The 20,773-nt window shown below is 40.6% G+C and overlaps 1 protein-coding gene across 3 annotated transcripts in view; it reads left to right on the forward strand.

Moving 5' to 3' along the window:
• SLC4A4 (solute carrier family 4 member 4) overlaps nt 1-20,773 on the forward strand; it is a 493,683-nt gene that overhangs the window by 105,179 nt on the left and 367,731 nt on the right. For all 3 annotated transcript variants that reach the window (XM_006142902.2, XM_014585732.2, XM_027769728.1), the window contains one exon: nt 4,639-4,712. In XM_006142902.2, the coding sequence (XP_006142964.2) occupies nt 4,640-4,712 (73 nt within the window). In that variant the 5' untranslated portion in view covers nt 4,639. Of the gene's footprint in view, nt 1-4,638; nt 4,713-20,773 lie in introns of those variants that run through there.

Below are 20,773 nucleotides of genomic sequence, written 5' to 3' on the forward strand. Positions count from 1 at the left end.
TTCTGTAGAAGGGGTGGAACTTCTCCTGCCAGAGGCCCTGGTGAAGGCAGCCAGTGCTGGCCCCCAGTGGATTCTATACTGACTGGTGTGACCCTTGTCCCCGTGATGCTGGTGAGACACTTCCAAATCTATTCTGAACTTTGCCTCCTGCTGGTGCGGCGAGCCACCCAGGGAGCTGTTTAGAAGCATGCTCCTTCCCTTCTTTGTTTTCAGCAAATACAGAGCCTGTGAAAGGAACATTTTAAGAATGGATTTGAGGGCCCAGTTAAGGACCGGAGGAGTTAATTTCATCTTACTGATAGGAGAGGAAACTGGTTGGGTCAGATGGTTATTTAAAAAGATATCTCTGTCTTACTAATAATAGCAAGCAACTGTGTAGAGGATTTGGGGTGGGGAGGGAGACACAAACCCAAATAATGAACCTTTGTGGTGTAAAGGTGCAGGAGAGCTGTCAAATCTTTGTAGTTTGTGCAGGAAGCCCAGGTGCGCCACACTGCACTTGCTCTGGCAGGAGGGGTGAGGGCTGCTCTGGGGAAAGGGCCTTGTGGGCGTGAGGGTTTTATGTTTTCACTTGGCCTCACCCCTTTCACTCCCTACAGAGAAGAGACTGCCTTCAGATGCTCCACGTTATCTATCAGAAAGAACCAAGTTTCTAATGACTTGCTATGTATAGGCCTGGAGGGAATGCGAACTATGCATGGAAGAGCCAAGGAATGCCCTGATCATTATTCTCATCCTCTAACTCAGATAGAGCATGGCCACAGCACTTTGGGGAGGCAGGAAGCTTTTCTCAGCCTACGAAGAGGGCTAGGGCAACTCATGCTTCCATCTCCAGTTATTACGGGTTTTCTTCTTTTATTTCCCCTTTGGTTGTTGCATGCCAACGTGGGAACCACTTTGTGCCAACTAGGCACAAAGACTGCAAGTTTTCTTAGGAAAAAAACCATTTTTTTAAAAAAAGACAACAAAGGATTTAAACACCGGCTTGAATAACACCGAGTGCGGAAATAATGTCTAACATGAAATCGTGTACGACTCGGGAGGCTGATGGGACCAGAAGGTTAATTCTGAAAAGACGTGAGCAGCACAACTCTTTGTTTTCCAAAGTGCGTGTGGTCATATGAGGAGCCAGGATTTTGTTGTGCTTCTGAAGTCTTTGGAGAACATTTCCCCCGTAAACTGTCATCCTTATCTGCGCCTTACAGATGGGTTCTCGCCCTTTGGACTGTCCTTCCTTGATTGCTCAGGAATTCTTGAGAAGGCAGACGTGATTACGCTAGTGCTTTTGTCTGTCGTGCTCATCACGCTATATCTGGTGCCTTGAGGTGTGTCTGATGCATAGTAGGTACTCAGCAAATATTTGCAGGAAGAACAAATGGAAGAGGGCAAGAAAGAGACAAAGGGGCTGTTGATTGCTTTCTCTGTGGCTGCAGTGGGGCAGATCATTTCAAGTGCTTTGGTCACAGTCACCGAAGTCCTCCACATTGCCAGATCCAGTGTTCACTTCTTTCCATCTTTCTCAGCTTCTCCTCTTTCCACATTGTCCTTGACGTCCCTCTTGCCTTGTATTCCTCTGACCTCACTCTCTGTTTTTGTTTCTCTGTGTTGCTTGTAAATGTTGATGTGCCCCAGCCCTTGGTTTTAGAAGTACTCCTTCATGGCTACGTTTTCTTCCTGGGTGACCTCATCTACTAATAGCTTTAGCTACCAGTTGTATTCATTGCTTCTCCAGGCTTTCTTGCCAGCCCTGAGCTCCCGAGTTCCAGACTTAAACATCCAGTTGCGTATCTGACAGCTCCTTCTTCATGCATAATAAGCCTTGCAACTTCAGAGTGGCCAGATAGGACTCCTGATTCTTGCCCAGCAATCTGTTTCTCTCCCTGCGTTCCCAGAGCTGTGCTGGTGTCCAAGTTTCTCTTATCCTTGACTATTCATTTTCCACCTAACAGCCAAAGTGATGCTATAATGAGGTAAAATGCCCTCATCTTGGGACCAGCAGTTAGTATAATGGCTATGTTGCCGAACTCCCATGTAGTCGACTGTGGTTCGAGTCCTGGACCCGGTGGCTTAAACTCGCGCCGGGCACGGGTGTGTGCATGCCCAAGATCCCGAGAGGAGAATGGAGGAGAAGGGATTGCGGCATGGCCATCCCTCCTGGGGGGTTGTTTCTCGTTTTCTGTCTCTCTGTCTCTCTCTGTCTTTCTGGTGAGTGCACGTGCCCTATAGCGAAAACCTCTCCAAAAACAAAAACAAAAACACAAAACGCTCTCATCTTAAAACTCTTCAGTGGTTCCATAGCATCTAAGATTCTGACTCCTTCCCACAACCGGCATGGCCCCATCTCCCTACAGTACCACCTCTTATAGTTGACCTTGGGTCTCTCTGGCCACTCACACTGATTTTGATTCTGTTCCTGGTACACACTGAACTTGCTCCTACCTCAGGGCCTTTGCACTGGCTGTTCTCTTTGCTCGGAATACTGTACCTCCAGATCTTCATGTGGCTCGTTCCTTCTCATCATTCTGTCTCTGCTTTCACCTCCCCAGAAACCTCATCTAAACAGTTCAATGACAAGGAGCCCCCCCATCCCCCCACCTCATTTTACTTTCTGCAGAGAACTCAATGCTGAGATTACCTGGTGGATCTGTTCATTATTGGTTTCACAGGCACTTTCTCTTCTTCACAGATATACTCCTTTCCCTCGGAACAGTGCCAAGAGCATAGCACGCACTACATTTGCTGAATAGTGAATATTCTGTATCATTTCATTGTTATGGGAACCCGAGGCTCAGAAAGATTGGTGTACGACTTCCCAAGTCTCCAAGGCATTTTCTTTCCCACTGTAATCCTGTTGGCTGGCCCACTTCCTATTTGCATTTGGTTATATATTTTTAGTTTGAGTATAGAGAAGGGAAAAGGTATATTTCAGGTTGAGCCATTGCATACAAAGCCCGAATGCCTGCAAGTCCAAAGGTAATGAGTTTGATAATGTCATTGTCCTCTTGTGGTTGGTCAGTGTAAAAACAAAAAGAAGGAAAAAAGGAAAGAAGGAAACGGACACTTATTGCATGCATAGTGTGTACTAGATCCTGTGTGAGCACTTTTAGGTATGTTCCCTAATTTAATCTCGAACCAATCAGTGCAAGGTTGATTGCATTGAACTGATGCAAGATTGTATCATTACCCCCAATTTTACACATGGAAGGACTGAAGGTCATAAAAGCTAGATACTTTGCTCCGGGTAGCACAACTAGTAAGTGGTAGGACTAGATTTTTTATTTTTTTTAAATGCAGGGCTTATCTGACCCCAAATTTCTGACTTTTTATGCCCAGATTGTTGCTTTGTGAGATGGATATACTCCCAAAATAGTAAGGAGGAAAATACGAATTCAGTGCACATCCATAAAGATTAGAGCAAATATCTGAAGCACGAGAATAGGTTATACAGACAATATGGAAAACAGACCTACCATATTCAATGCCCGAGTATATAATTGGATGAATAGAATGCAGAGTGAACATTTGGTTCCCTGGCAGGCCTCATGTACGGTATGACATAGAGCAGCTGTCTCCAGAGAAAGTTCTTTATTTCTAGACTGGTACTACACAGGCAGCATTTGAGCAATTCAGGATTTCTTTCTCTTTCACTATAAATAGAGTCCATGGAATTCTGTATATTAAAGTTAATGCAATGAAAAGGAGCCCCAGAGTATGGAAATAAACCTTAACTCATTCTATAAACTAGACACATGTTTGGCATCGGGAGGCCGTAAAAATGCTGTCATTCCTTGGATGGAGTCTGAGGTCTTATTTAGCATATGAAATTGCAGAGTAGATCCTATTATGTAAGGAGACAGGAGGACAGCATAATGTGGTTACAAAATGAAGAACTTTGTGCCCTTCAGGGAAGAGTTAACCGGGCATGGAAACATAGAAGAGCCGTGCGATAAGAACGTGGAGAACGAATGAATGGGTGGCATGTATATGTGCCTATTGCCGAAGCCGGGCTACTGGATAATCCTCAGATGTCAGATTTCCGTGAGGCCAACATGTGACTCAAAGCTTGCCACTCAACAGAGAATACTGGGCTGTGCTGGTATTAAGAGGCTGGCTGGAAGCTAGGCTCCCACTGTGCACTAGCCTAACTCCCTGTCGCTCTCTGCGTGTGGGTGGGTGTGCATGTGTGTGTGCGAGGGTATACATTTTATGCAGTGGGTGTTTCAAGAGCTAAGCACTGAAGCTGGTTTTCCACAAACGATCATCACGAGCCCTCCAGACACACCAAACTTCCTCTCTTGGTATTTTTTTTTTTTTTTTTTCATTTGCTTGTTTGCTTTTTGCAAACCCCAGAGGGGGAGAACCCCCAACATCCAGCCTACAAGATTGGGATTCTTTTTTCTTACCTGTCCATGTGGGTGCCCTCTCGAGGTTAGAACTGAAGCTATGTGGGACCGGCACATACTCCAGCACCAGAGGAGAGGAACTGCGTGAGGAGTGGCAGACACCAAAGGAAGAGTACCTCTGCCCTGCTAACATGAACAGCAGCTTGCAGGTTAACCTGCCCAAAAGCTGGGCTGCTTCCAGTGCCTCGCTCCAGGAGAAGTCTGAGCATTCTTTTTTTCTTTTTTATTACTATAGGATGGAGGATGAAGCTGTCCTGGACAGAGGGGCTTCCTTCCTTAAGCATGTGTGTGATGAAGAAGAAGTAGAAGGTGAGCTCTCTGGGTCTGGGCGAGAATGTACTCACATACATATGTCTCTGTAGATAAGAGCATGCATATCTTTTATATAGCTTACATTTGACATTTTTAAAGTTAAAAGCCAGAGCGTTTCTAGGGAGTTTCATTCATCTCCACATTTTGCTTCCACACAGAAAGTCATTTTCAGAACTTCACTGGACCATCAGAATGTGAATCAGTGTGGTCTTGCCTGCTTTTTCTTTTCTTTTTTTTTTAAAGTCTCACGTTAAAGCAGGGACTTATGTCAGCTATGCTTCTCTATGAAAAATAGACATTGTACCAGATAATGTAACCCACCTTCCAATGAATAATTCAAGGAAGCTGCTAGATTTATATAGGTTCATTTGGCAGCACTTTATAATATTCTTTCTTGTAGTTTGCAGGGTAGAGAGACAGATGTTTCAGAAGGTGAAGGGTACATTGTTGTAGGAAAAATTAAGGGGGTATTAAAAGGCTATTAAGAGTACATGAGTCTCAATTAGAAAATGATGGACAAGCAATTTTTTGCTTAAATAAAAAAATCTGCAGGACCCCATTTGCTAGTACTCCTCAGTGCCTGTTAAAAACCAAAAGAGAGTTTTATTTTCACTAGTGCTGTGGTACTTTCAATGTGTATTCACCTTTCTTGTCTCTTGACCTATCAGTAATGTGGGGATTATGATATTTATCTGATAGTGAGAAGACAGGGTTTAATTAATGTTTATTAAGGCAATTATATGAAGCAATCACAGCCATGATTATCCATATTTATGAGAGAAAAAAAAATCAGGATTCTAGGCAATACAGTTAGATGAAACTTGTATGATCAGTTTCACCCTTTAAAGTCACTCAAGAGATAGTTCATATGTGTTTTAGAGACCCTGGTCTGACTGGTGCCATTTGTTAAGCAGTGAGTGCTTACTTAATGCTGAAGGGTGTTGGGGTTGGGAAAAAGAGGGGTACAGGTATTGTGTGTTCTGGAGTGATTCTTCTAGAGTACCAAACACTAGGTCCCAGGCTGGTGATGTTCCTGGGCCACTTGGAGTGGTTTGGATGGTGCGGCTATTGCGTTGTTTCTCACGCCTCATTCGTAAGTCCTTTCTGTTTCAGTAGTGTGAGAGCACATGTGCCTCCCCACCCCCGCTTCTCACGTTTATGCTCTCTAGACTAACATAAATTTGATGCCTAAGTTTCTCTGGAGAACGGAAACTACAGTATTTTCTTTCATATTGTTTTATGGGTTCCTTGCATTTTTACACTATGACTGTGGGAAAATGCCAAGTTGGTGAAAGCAAAACAGTGTAACTTGGGTCTTGGAAGTCTTGTAATCCATGATGTGATATCTTCATTGTAGTGATTTTGTCACTGTCCGAGTGTCAAAAAGAAAAAGTATTACAGTTATCGCTTATGGATGCAAGAAATAATGGTTCAGTGACTATCCTATAGTCTCAGGACAATTAAAGTAGAAAAAAATACCTCGGGAAGGAGATGTATTCTCTGTGTATGTGTGTGGGGTGTGTGTATTTTTCTTTGGTAATTGTGTTCTAGATCTGCTCATAAGAGATGTAACTTATCTTCTGATTTTGTAAGGTCTATGGGGTACACAGCACTCCACTTCAGTAGGATATTTTACACCAGGTCGTAAGGCGTTGACTGAGAAGTGTTATTTCCTGAAGAATTTCCCTTGATTTTTAAACACAAAATTAACACAACATTATAAATGAATAGCATGTGAATCTGTAGCCAGGTTTCTTCCAGGAGAAACAACAAACAAAGGTGGTAGAAATGCCTGTAAACTACAAGAAATAGGTTGGCTTTGTGATTATCAAACTTGCCCCATGGGTTTTGTGTATTTTACCATTCTTACAGGATCTTATTGATAGGGTCTTACAAGATTTCTATTTGAATGATTTTTCTTTCTTATTGATTGGCAGAAGAGTGGATGCCATTTCTTACAAGGTGTGCTTAGGCAGCTGCCTGTTGCTACTCCTGGGGTCCTAGGAGATGGTTGCTTATGGTGCCATTATTTGGCGGAGAACTTCTAACAGCGAAGGCTCTTCTACAATAGAAGTCTTGAATCTACAGTTAGGACCTGTTCATTTCCAATTCAGAGTACTCTCAGTTGACTTTTTTTTTTTTTTTTTCTTTTTTAATTTCACTTGGTTTCATCCGGTGGTGATGAGAAGACTTCAGTTTTATAGTAGCTCAAAGTGAGAGTATAAAGAAGTTGAAATGGACATGTTAAATCCATGGTTCCTGTGGTCAAGAGTGAAGAAACAGATAAGGCCTTTGATAAAGATTTACATTTTTGAGTGGGAACATTTTTTTCTCGAGGATACGAGTTTATATGTATTTTAATTGCTCAGAGAAGGGTGTGTTTGAAGAAAAGCAAAACTGTTTTTTTTTTTTTTTTTCTATCCAGGAGTAGCTGAGTTTTTGGTACAATTATGTTTCCTTTTATCCAAGTGGTTATTACTCTTCCTTCTAGGACAAACATGATTGAGGTATATTGCAGCATGCTTGGCAAAAGTAAACAAAATTACATTAATTTTTTACAGTGATTTGCACAAATTGGCTATATTCCCGATAAGTGATTGTTAAGGTGGTTAATATTCAGTAGCTGTAGTTACTTTGAGGAGTTCGTATTTAAAAAATTCTCTTGAGTCTTCCCTAGTTGGGGGCAATTGGATTCAGCTTCATCTGGGGCTGGAAGAGCCAGATGCCCTCCCATCCCGCTTTCTAAGCCATGGCTCTGAGGAGGGGAGAGACTTGAAACCACATCTTCTGTTCACCTTGTTCAACTTGTCTCTCTGTGGGTGGCTTGACACTTCATCCGCATTTTAAAAACTCAATAGAAAAAGATCAGCCGCAAAACTCACTAAGAACAGCATGAGTCAGAAGAGGAGTCATCTTGGTTTAAGTCATTAATTTACCTATGTGGCATATATTTAAAGACCTAAGTCTCATTTTCACAACACTTTCCTGATGCATTAATGGTTTAAAGCGCTTTCAAAGGGACACCAAGTGCCAATTTTAATCTTCAAAATAAATAGAAGCTGTACGTTTTTATCGGTGACCTTATACCGTGTACGGTTGTGTGACGTTAACATTTTTGGTGGAGAGGAATTACTGAGGATAAACTTGTCAGCCTTTCAGATATTCTTGTTTGTTTCAGATATTCTTATTTGTTTCTATACTAAAGACTCCAATGCCCTCCCAGGCACTTTGACAGAATCGATTTGTAAATGACAAAGTGACATGACCAGAATGACCCAGAAATGTTGAAGAACAACCACTTGGTTTTCATTTTGAACAGTGAAACAGCCTTTTTTTCTTTTCTTTTCTTTTTTTTTTTTTTTTAGGTGAGCCAAGGTTGAGACAGGAAGAATCCCAGGTAGCTGGTTCCAAATAGAAGGGAACTCTATGGATGTTTTATTCTTTAAAAAGTCAGCCAGGATTTTGGATCTGAATGATATAAACAGATTACTTAATATTCTCGTATTTTGCAATAGGGGAAAAGAGCAAACTCCACCTTATCCTTTGAGATAAGCCTTTGGCCTTGCAAGACGAGGTGACTCCCTAGCAGGCCCTGGCAACTTTGACGACACAAGAAGGGCCTTGAAAGAAAGAAAAGAGTTTACTTATTTACAGAATCAGAGAGACAGAGAGACAGAGATACCGATTTCCTGGTCCGGGGTTTGCCACACCACCGGGCTTCTCTAGCTTTCTGACTAGCCAGGATTACCTGGTGTGTTTAGGATGATTCAGGATCCGAATCCCAGACCTTCCCACATGGCCTCAGTATCACATAGCCATGCCCTCTTGCCTTGTTACTGTGCCTAGACCAGGAAGGGCCTCTTAACACCAGGGTCCAACCCACAACTCAGGAAACATAAAATATAGCAAATCAATATTGGCTGAAATGTGTCAATATTTGAGGTTTGACTGCTGCTGTTTTAAAGCTGTTAGGGTATATTGTGGTGTGGTGGTTTTTTTTTTTTTTTTTGGCAGGGTCATCTATTCATAATGAACTCCAATGGAAGTCATTCCTACCTGTCCAAATGAAAAATAAATCTACAAATTCCTATGTCTATGGATAGACATTATGAGACAGAGCATTGCTAAAAATGCATGGAATTTATAGGAGGAAAAATGTAAAAAAAGTAGCACAGGGTCTGAGACAGAGTAGTCACTGAATATTTGTTAAAAGAAAGATCCAATAAATGAATATATAAGATAAACTAAATAAAGCATAAGTAGAATTACTTACATAATCTTCTTAGCATCTTTGTCTAAACTTTAGTTAGAAATTTGGTTCTCTTAGTACTCATGATCAAATGAGATGCCATGGTCTCTAACTGTCTTATCTTTGGTAATACTCCTATTTGATTTTGTAAAGATGAGAAAAAGAAGTTCCCTAAAACACCTCTCTGTTCCTATCCTCTTTCATTCTTTTACTCTATCTTTGGAAATAAAAATGCAATGGTGGCTTTTGTCTTTCTGGAGGTCAGGACCTTAACATTTTATAGACAATGAAGTCATAATTACTTAAACCTATTTTTCGCTGGAGAATATTATGATGAGCTATTCATGTGTGTTGGAGGAGGTCGTATCCTAAAGAAAAAGTAAGGTTTGGCAGACATTTGTTAATAATTACAATGGTAAGAAACATAATTGCCGAGACAGAGTGAATGAAAACCTATCAGATGGGAAGGGAGGGGCCAAGTCAGGGCTGGGTTATTCTGAGCGCTGGAGGGAAGTGTCCGGTTGCATTTTGCTGACCTCTTCTCTGCTGTTCACTCTGATTGCTCAGAAACAGTGTGTACAGAGGAAACACTTGGGCAAATACTGCTAAAGGAAAAGCCTTCTTAAAAGAAACAATGTATTCACACACTGGAGAACTTTAAAGAAATGCAGTTAGGTGTTTAAAGGTTGTTACTTAAAACCAAGTTAGGTTTCCAAGAGTGGATTGAGTCCTCACAGACCTTTCCCAACTCCCTGTTTCTTTCTCCTCTTGGCCTCAGAGGAACCCTGTCAGGGGACCTAAGGGACGCATGGCACTTAGCGCTAAAGCAGCCCGACACCTCCTGCTGCGTCAGTAAAGTTAAATATTTATATAGGTTCTTTATGCTTCAAGGAAATCTAATGATAGTTACATGGGTTTTTGGAACTGAAATCAGACTCCTTCTGAGAGTTGTCTAATTGTAGAGATTCCCTGGTAGTATTTATGGGCTAAAGCCCTCTTGAAGCCACTTCCTGTCCTCCGTGTTGACATTCTTTTATGGCAATAAGCCATACTAAATTGAACTTGGTACTTGAGTTGTGTTTTGCAAGGATCCAGAAACTCTGAGATAATATACTTGCAGCAGTTTTGTTCATAGAGTGAGTGTCTTTTAAGAAGCTTTTTAAATCTGGTCATATTAGTGAGACATATTGTTTGATATTTATTTTTGGGAGTCTCTATCATTCGTTTTATTCGTGTGTTGTTAAAGCACAGTTGCTAAGCATCCGTCTGAGAATAAAAGTTCAAAACTTGCTCTATTGTCAAATCATTGCATTAGTGAAGAAAGCAACTTACAGTCTGGATTTTGAGTTTCTCTCTCTGTAAAATGGGAACAATGGGACATGCCATCCACCACAGAACTCTTGACAATTACCCCAAACAGTGTGGCTGCTATGCCTGGCACTAGAAATAAAAGCCCTTTATAGTCTTCTCTGCTATTTTTTATCCACCTGATTGAGACAGCCTCATCGGTAATTTGTAATGATTATGATCATCCTGAAGATTCCAACTGGCCTGAATGTTTTCTGTTTGTTCAATTCATCTCCCCCAACATCTACCCTCTGCTTTCCTCATCATGCTTACCTACTTCTAGTGTTGGAAAAGTCAAGGCTGAATGGTCAAGTGAAATTTCCCATGGCTACTGTTTGTCCCTTTTGGAATTCATTCTGATTCACTTTATGCTCTGGGTTGAGTTCTAATTTCCATTGTTAGACTTTTCTGATACGCATTGCCCCTAATTCATTAAGTTGTCTTCTGTTCCAAGAAGAAGCATTTGGCTATAATGGTACACTATGTAAAATACAGATGCTCCTGCATGGTCTGATAAACCCGACCAAGTTGCTTCTTTTGAAAATAGTGTTTTTCCACCAGTGAGGAACATTCCAGAGTCTAATCTATGTATATAAACATGCATGTATAAATGCATTTTCTCCCCTCCGCAGCATAGACTAGGACCATTCTGCTCCCTGCTCCCTATTATGTAATGTAGGTGTCATTTAAATGAAATTATGCAACAATATAGGAATAATAGCATGTATTCTAACCTGAGCTACACATTTCCCCATTTCTATCATCCCAGGATTTAGACTGACTGGGGGAATTGAGAATTGGGCCTAATGAGAGTGAATAGACTAAGAATAGACTAAAGATCAGTTGAGGCCTTCTTGTTGCTGCGGTGAGCTTGCTGGTGAGGTTTTGTTTTGTTTTATTTACCTTTTCGGCGGTGAGCATTCAGGGGACTGGGATGACACAGCCTGGCACGGGTTCATGGGAGGTTCTAAACGTTGTATTGGGGAAGCTGCTGATTGCCAGGTGGGATGAGAGGTGAAAGTAGTGAGGGTGGTGAGTGACACCCACTGAATCAGCAGTATAGGTGACTTCAACAGTTCCTTTCTCTGAAGAGCTGAGAAAGCTTTTAAATCTGATTAATTGGTTTTACCTTTCCAGAGAGTTAGAATTAGAAGGCAGCTCTCTTAAGTGCTGTATCCAATGTGTTCACCTTTATATTCTGTGGCAGTTGAAAGGAGAACAAACTCTACATATACCTCACGAAATATTCTTTCCTGACTATTTTCATGGTGGAATGCTCAATCGCTTTTACCAGACCAGAACTAGAAATAAACATAGGTTCTGTATTTTGGTAATATTGGCCAACCTGTTAGCCAGAATCACATACTTGTAGATGAGGTAAATCACCACCTAGCCCCTCCAATTGATTATTAAATTTTCAACAAGAAATACTATCTCACTGAAAAAAAAAAAAGTCTTTGATGTGGAATGAAAGCCAATAATTAAATCCAATCTCTGTGTATATTTGGCAAATTAGGTCACTTTTTGCTTGCTCTAGTTCAGTCTATGTGGTGGTTTGGAGAACATGGTGGTGGACCAGGACTCTCAGGACCCATTTCTGTTCCCAATGCTGTCATTGCTTTTCTGGCTGACATGAAGCAAATAATTCTCATCTGGTTATGATTTCTTCACTTTAATAACTTATCTCCTGGAGCGGGCAGGTGGTGTGGTGGTTAAAGGTGCTGGACTCTCACATGGCTGACTGCAGTGGTTTGAGTCCTGGACCTGGTGGCTTGCTTTCTCACTTCTCTTTCTCTCTGGTCAAATTAAAATAATAAATAAATAAATAAAATAATTATTTAAAAAAACCCTGTCTTCTTATCTACTTACTAGAGATACTGTAATAATTATCGGATATTACCTGAGAAATACATTGCTATTTATAAAAAGCTATTGACACATCTCTTAATTTCTTAACCTGAGTTTTTTTTTTTTTTTCCTGATGGAGAAATAGCATTTATACCTCCCCATTTTCTAGTTTTACTAGGTATATAAATAAATAAATTTGAAATCCTCAGGACGAACTTTATATATTTAGGATATCATCTTCATTGGACTCAAGACTGCATGTAATTTATCTTTTTTTTTAATTGGCAGAGAGTACATGTACGAGAGAGAGAGAGAGAGCGAGCCCCCCAATGGGGCATGATCATGCTGCAGTCCCTTCTCCATATCTCCATCCTGTTGGAATTTTGAGTGCACATGTGTTTAGCATGTTTTTTAAGCCTCTGGGGCTGGGATTTGAACTATGGTTAGCCATGTGTGGTCTTTCTCTCTTAACCACAAAGTGCAGGATCAGCCTTATAATTTAGTTTTATGCCCAGATCTTTCTCCACTGCCAAACTCAGACAAAAGCTGGTATCTGGTAATGAAAATAGTTGATTAGTACCTATGTTAACTTTCTTTTTAACTTTAATGTAATGGATGGACAATGTTATTTATTTATTTTTTTCTTTATGCTTATCAGAATGATAATGATGACTGGTATAAGCTCTAATATGCTGGTTTTCTATGCTCACACATATCATTGAAAGTGATCACATATTCCAGTTAAGGCCACAGTTAATGTTCATTGAAAAAACCAGCCATTATTTAAAGACACAATTTAGTTGATATGATAGCTTAGAGACTGTGTCATGTATGTGGGTGAGTTTACATGTTGAGTTGAGATCTAAAGGATGAGCAGGAATTAGCAAGGTGAAGAATCAGGGAAGCACCGTAGAGCAGCGCGTGTGAAGAGAGAGAGAAAGTGAGAATGAGGAAGGCCCATTTGAGAAAGATGCATAAGGGCCGATGTGGCTGGACCACAGGGAACAGAGTTGCCTCAGCCAGGCAGGATCTAAGTACTTTGTGACCTTTCATGCTATGCTGAAGATCTGAGTTTTCTTGCATCCCGTGAAGGTAAAGAGACATATGGGAAGACTGTTTCAAAGATTCAACTAAAAGATGATTTTGGACTAGAGTGAGAACAGAAGAGATGGAGACAGATGGGTTGCAATGCCAGAACTTAGTGATGGATGGATGGATGGATGAGGCTGCTGATCTTTGTTCTGAGTAATTTGAGAGGTTGTGTGCCATTTTGTAAATGGGGAACACTGGAGGAAGACTAGGAGAGAGGGATGTTACAAGTTCAGCCTTTTGACTATATTGTTTGAGGAAACTGTGACGTAGTCAAGTATTGGGGTCATTGGGAAAGTCATGACACATTTCTACATAGAAAAGGATAGAAAAATGTCTCATGACTTGCCCGATGACTTACTAGATCTCTGAAGCAGGTAGACAGCTCCACAAGCTGGAGCTGAGAGGAAAGGGCCAGGCGCAGGTATAAATCTAGGAGTCCTAGGTGGAGAGCTAGCATTTAAAACCATAGGGATGGGTGACATTACCCAGGGTTAGAGAACAGAATGAAAAGAGGACCAGACTAGGCTTTGCAAGGGGCCAACTTTCAGAAGCTAAGAAGGAGCAGGCTTAGAAGCAGGAGGAAAACTGGGAAGAAAGTGGAGTCTCTGAGACTTAGCAAAGAAAGCTGTCATTAACAAGGAGCTAGTGAGCCATAGTCCTGAATGCTGCCTGGAAGTCAGGAAAGATGAGGATTGAGTGGTAAGCCACTGGATTTGCATAAAGCAGGTGACTGGCAGCCTTTGTTAGCAATGAGAGTGGCTCCTGGTTAGATCGGAGTCAAGTTGGAGTTGAGTGGAGAATGGCCAAGAGAAGTTGTGAAGAGACTTTGAGAGGATGGTGGAAAACATTTGGCCTTTCCCTGTGTTTCCTCCATTATTCTTAACCAGTTAAGCTTGTTGGAACTGTTAAGGAATTTTTAGAACTAGAAAGGATCTTAGAGAAAATTTGGTTCTATATTCTCACCTTACAGAAGTGATTTGCTTGAGGTAATATTGGTAGTAGTTAGAGTAACGGGGACAAGAGTCAGGTTTCCTGACTTTCCCAGGGTCATGCTCATTCCAGAAGAGTGCATTTCCCTTTGGAGAGGGGAAGGCATTGAGGCAGGGAGTTGGATGTAAAGAGAAGCACCAGAAAAATGGAGAGTGGGAAGAGCTGAAGGGAGAAGAATAAAAGGGGTTGAAAGAGCTTATGAAAAGGTGACAAAGAATGAGGACAGCCTGGCTGGCCTCATCACTCAAATGCCCACAGGTGCTAAGTAGGAGGACAGATGTCACAGCTAGAACATCTTCATATTCTGGGGCAGTTTATGGACTAAAGAGTTGTGGATTCTAACTTGTCATTCTGGGATTATAAAACAGAAACATTTTCTGGAGCATTCTGGAGCCTTCGTTTTTCTTTTAGTCAGTACTAACTTGAAAGGACTAATCATTATTATTATTATTACTCCTATTGCTGTATTTTGCAGATAGTGGAGGACAGGAAGGGTGGCGGGGAACTGGGGCTACGGCAGTAGCAAAGTGGGGAAGAAGGAAGGTGCACGTATTCCTGAGCACCAAGAGTTCTAGTCTCTGCACATCATCAATTGGCTATTTGGCTTTGCTGGTTTAACCGGGGGCTGGGGGGGTGTGGGGAGTGGAGAGGGTGAACCAGGTGCTATCTAGGGTCTCTTCAGCTCTGAGGGTATAAGTGTGTGCTGTTCTGCTAGTGAATGCAGCCCTCTTTTCTGGGTGCCCGTGGACAACCATAGTCAAAGAGATTCTGGGACTGGGCTTAAGTTGGCTAACCCAAGTCTCGCGTAGTGCTTCTCTACTTCTCAGCGATCGTATATCCCCATGGCATTAGTCACGTCTCATTGACCTATATGTGGTATGTGAAGGAAGGGACTTATGTGGAATAATATTAAATATTTGACACCTGATTAGCCATGAGTGCATTAACTGTAGTGTGGATTATCTGTCTATAGCAGCCAAAGACAACTCTTCCTATTGCTCCGCCAGGGCTTAGGCCACGGTAAAAAGGGAGGCCATCACTCTTGAGCGATGGACAATGTGGCTGGACCGAGAGTGTGAATGTGTGCATTTATGGGTCTCCCTAAGCTGCCTCTCTGGCTGCAGTTGCAAATCTAGTTATCAATGACTGGTGGATTATCTATTGTTTGTGTCTTCCAGGCCTATTTCTATCATTCAGTTGTGCTAATGGTGACCTCAAGAGAAATAATGGAAACTGTCAATTCTCTGTGTTGGCTCACAGATGGATTTTGTCTGACTGCATGTGTGCTGCACATTAAAATTTGGCAGCTCTTCTGAGGTTCTGAAGTGCCAGGATGCGTGTAGGGTTCATCTCTTCCTGCTGGTGGCTCCCATATGCTCTTAGTGCTGCCCTGCCCATGTTGGCCTTCCCAGGCTGTTTGCTGCCACCCTGCTGTAGTGAGTCGAGTGAAAGGACCAACAGACCTGGCTTTTAGGGTTGGCACTCATTGCGAGAAAGCTCGGGGTGGGGTGGGGGGAACTCTGTCCAGTACAGGGCGGAGATTGCCATTTACTTCTGAGCAGAGTGAGGAAGATGGAGGTTATGGAAGGTGTTGTCTTTGTTGACTGGCTAAACTCTGTGTAATGGCTAACACAGCCAGCTGACAGACAAGTTAAGAAGAGGTCTGAATTTGGCTCATTTGTCCTGCTCAGAGTGAATGTTCTGGAGAACAGAGGGAGTTGGTTCATAAGTTATGAGGGATGGAGGTAGGTAGGAATAGGGAAAAATAATGCTTTTTCTCCCCCCTTGGAAACAAAAGGGAGAAATAGGAGAGACATTTAGAGAGCACCTATGAGTATCAGACACAATGAGAGGCACTTTTTCATTTGTGTTGTTCATAAAACTTACATATGTCTCTATATTTATATCTCTATAGAAGAAGGATTTTGCTAGAGCAAAATTAAAATTACTTTGTATAATCAACTTTTAGATAGTGAAGCATTTCGGGAATGACAGCTTGTATAAAGTAAACTATTGTTCAGTTCTGTTTATTCATTAAAGTAAATTTCCAAAGTAACCTTTAGGGAAATTTCTTGTTTTTCTAGCTGAGATAATTTTAAGTGATTGATGATCACTTAGCATAATACAGTTGTGTTTCTTTATTTTTAATTTTTATTTATTTGTTTTTAGAGGTTTTTGCCTGAAGGCACGTGCACTTACCAGAGAGAGACAGACAGACACAGTGAGAGGGAAAATGAGAGATCACCCCCTAGGGGAGATAGCCATGGCACAATCCCTTCTCCATTCTTCTTCTAGAATCTTGAGCATGCACATATGCCAAGTGTGATTTTGAAGTTACTGGATCTGGGATTTGAACTGCCGTCGGCCATGTGGGAGTCTACTGACATAATTGCTATGCCATCTGCTGGTCCCAATACAGTTGTATTTCTTTAAACATATTCATTAACTCAGACTCAAAACAAAATCCCTACTTATCTGGTCACTAGAAGCCTTAATTTTTTTTTTTTTTCCCAAGGATTGGATGGGAGATGGGGAGAGAGAAAGGAGAGGAGTGGAGAGGAGAGGAGAGAGGAGAGAGGAGGGGAGAGAAAAGAAAACAGAAAGAACCCATCAATGGAGCCTAGTCATGTTGCATCCTTTTTTCCTTCATTTCTCTATTCTGTCAGGATACTGGTCATGTGTCCACTTTATTGGTTTGTGGAACTGGGATTTGAACTATGGTAGGCCATGTGGGATCTTGCCCCATCTGCATAATACTTAACTACTCTGCTATAGGACTGGCCCTGTATTATTTAACAGTTAACATTGCCAGTTTTTACCTCATTATCAGCCATCGATAATGGAAACGGCAATGGAAACTTAGCTTCATTGTGTGATATTAGGGTCCTCACCTTTACCAAAAGACCATGATTAGGACTCTTTTGCTAAAAACAAGCCCTTGGAAGCCAGATGCAAAGGTTTGCTGTGCTAAAGGACAGGAGTCCAACTAACAGCCATAAGCTTATCTCCTCTTTGAGACCTTTCTCCTGTAGCTATTTGTTCTTGCCTAGAGATTGTTATCATCAGCAGCAGAAAATATTAAATATTATAAGTACTATGTTCAGTAAACACCAGTAACAAACTGAGATTTCTTATCAGCCTTGCTTGGGGAACTTCAGGTTGCCTTGAGGAGTTCTAGGAGGCTTTCCATGTACAAAATTCCCAGGCAGTTCAGTGGGAAGAAAAGTATTTCCCTGTTTTTCATTACATTAATTACCTATTTGCTTGCATGCCTGACTCTAAGGGTTATTGGTAGCATTAATATTAAAATAAACTACTCATCAGTATTTAAAATGATCTATAAGTAAATTATATAAGTCATATGTAATGCAATTATTTATTAGTGAACATACACATATATAAGTCATATGTAATGCAATTATTTATTAATGAACATACACATTTTTTTCTATGTAAAGAAATATTTTTTTACATAGAAAAAAAATTTTCCCCTATCTAGTAAAAAAATATTTCTTTACATAGAAAAAAAGCTCTCCCCTATCCAAAATATAAAAATAATTAATCATCCCTGTCCTGAGCAGTAGTACATGTTTAAATTCTGAACCTTCCTGCAAACATTTCATAAATGCTGGCTGACCCCCTGTTAAATGCAAAATTACACCATGTACTTGAAAGGGAATTTTCTTTTCATGAGCTGGTATATACCCCAGTAGGTTAGCAATGTTACTTTGATTGCTATTTTTAGGGACACTCTTATGGATTTGTGGATAATAAACTAACAGACAATTTGTATGTCATTTATTATAGTATTTGGGCTTATACATTTTAGTCTATTTTTTATTATATAAAGTGCTAGACTCACAACCTCCTTGCTGTCTGGACTTGATACTATAGTTCTTTCTAAGTTTTCTTATGCATGTACTTCTAATTGAGTTTTTTTGGACCAAGAAATCTTTGTAGCCTCTTTTTATAATCTGTCACTTATCCAGGGTCTCTGCCTCCTCTTCTACGTTTTTCTTTGCACAATTAAAAAAGAAAAAATAAATCTCTCTTAATTTTTCTTCCCGTACATTTTCCTTGGCAATAGCAACAGCATGTTTTAAGCATCTTGGCATAAGACCAGGTTACATTAGATAAGCCAAGAAAGGCAGTATTTAACTTATATTTTGGGAATATTGCTGATTAGTTCTGAAAGGATGATATAAAGCACTGCATGTTGTGGAACCTTTACTTTGAACTGGAGAGAACAGAAATTTCGTTGATTACAGAAAGAGCAACAAGGTGGATAAAAATCAAATGTGGAACATTCCTCAGTATTTAATTAGAGTTGTGTGTAGGAGGCTGGGGGTAGCAGATGGGAATGGTTGGAGTAGAGGAAAGGTAGATTTCTGGGACAAAAAAATTGTACCTGTCCTTTAGTAATCCTTTACTTTAGGTAGGGCAGAGTACAGAAATAACAGGCTTTACAAAAATATTTATATGCTGCTTTATTTCAAAAAGATGGAGGGTCATGGGAAAATAGCAGTTGAAAAATTGGAAGAGTGAAGTTAAGGTATAAAATACGTCTCATAAAACTCTGTATACTTACTGCAGGTTGGCCAGAATTTGTCTTTTCTCTTTCTGGTAGTCAACATGAGGAAGGAAACACAGTCAGTTTAAGATTTGTACTATATGGGACCAGCAGTTGGTGTAATGGCTATGTTGCTGGACTCCCATGTAGCCGACAGTAGTTTGAGTCTCGGACCCAGTGGCTTAAACTCATGCTGGGTGTGTGAGCGTGCATGCCCAAGATCCCGAGAGGATGGAGGAGAAGGGATTGCGGCGTGGCCATCCCCCCTGGGGGGTGATTTCTTGCTTTTTGTCTTTCTTTCTCTCTCTTTCTGTTGAGTGCATATACCATATAGCAAAAACCTCTCCAAAAAAAAAAAAGATTTGAAATATAAATATATTTATTACAAAAAGTCATCAAAGTGGTGATAAAACACTCAGCTCTCTTAAAATTTTTTTAAAGAGAATTATTTATCATTATTATTATTTAATTCACTACAGGGCACATGTACTCACCAGAAGAAAGACAGAAATAGAGAGAGAGAAAGAGAGAGGGATAGTGAGAAAGCAAGCCTTCCAGTCGAGGACTCAAAATGCGATTGGCCATGTGAGAGTGCAACACCTTAACCACTTTGCCATCTAATGCCCACACTCAGCTCTTTTTCTTTTTTCTTTAAAATAATTATTTATTTAATTTTATTTATCCATTCATTTATTTTACTTTGACCAGAGAGAGACAGAGAGACTGAGGAGGAGGGAAAGTGAGAAAGCAAGCCATCAGGTCGGAACATGAACCGTGGTTGGCCTTGTGGGAGTGTCCAGCACCTTACCCACCATGCCACCTGCTGGTCCCCTCTCTCATCTCTTCTTGATAGTGAGATTGAGAGATCTTTTCCCTGTGGAAAAGGTTAGCTAGTGTCAGATCCCTTTACCTTTCCCAAACTACACCTGTACAAGGGGATAATAGGATTACATGAGGTGATGGATATAAAACACCCAGCAGCACCTGGCATATTCATGAGTGTTTTTTTGAATAGTTGCTATCATCTATATGTACAGTAAATATTGCAACGTGTCTCCTAGGAAAGAACTGATAGATGCATGTTGCATTTAGAGGCATATATTGTTAACCGTCCAGTTGTGTACAGAGTTTTAAATTTGACTGTTATAAAACATGTTTCTGGCTGGAAGTATTTAATTCTTCAAAGTCCTCTGTCATCCATGGTGGGTTTCCGTGAAAGTCACCTTAACATGAATGAATACAGAGATAATAAGCATAAGCGTTCTGTGTTGGCCTGAAAACACTGTAGCAACTACCAGAAGTGTGCATTTAGGTTGGAAATATCTCAGGGATTGGGAGAACTGGACATGGTAGCTTCACAGTTTTTCCTGCTTACAACCGGGGTGAACAGGTGAGGAGGGGGCAAACTAAGGAGTCACAGAGCGATTATTTCTGACATTCAGAGATGACCAGGAAAGTTTCTGTGTTCTTCCCAGTAGTACTGGCTGTGGTGTGGATTGTGAGATATTCCCAAGACATTCAGAGTTTGTTGGGAACTTGCACCATCTGTCAGAGAAAGGCATGCAGGATATTTATTTGAACACATGATACTGAGGCCACTGCCAAAACAAGGACTGAATGCCCTTTGACCACACACCTAAATGAATGTCGTCAAATGTGGATTAAAGAAGGTTTACTTTTCACGGTTTTGAGTAGCATGGACATAACTTTGGACCACATTTAAAACAATTTCCTTTTCTTTTATGAGTTATAGCTGCTTTTTTCTAATTTTCTCTTCTTCTTTTTACATTATTCTTGAAAGCAGTTTTCCCTGAAACATCTAGCTGTATATATCTATGTATATATATATAGTGTGTGTATATATGTGTATGTACATATATATGTGTGTGTGTGTGTGTATATATATATATATATACATATATATATATACATATACATATACATATACACATATATATATCT

Source organism: Tupaia chinensis, unplaced genomic scaffold, assembly GCF_000334495.1.
Source record: "Tupaia chinensis unplaced genomic scaffold, TupChi_1.0 Scaffold000086_1, whole genome shotgun sequence".
Classification (NCBI taxonomy): Eukaryota; Metazoa; Chordata; class Mammalia; order Scandentia; family Tupaiidae; genus Tupaia; species Tupaia belangeri.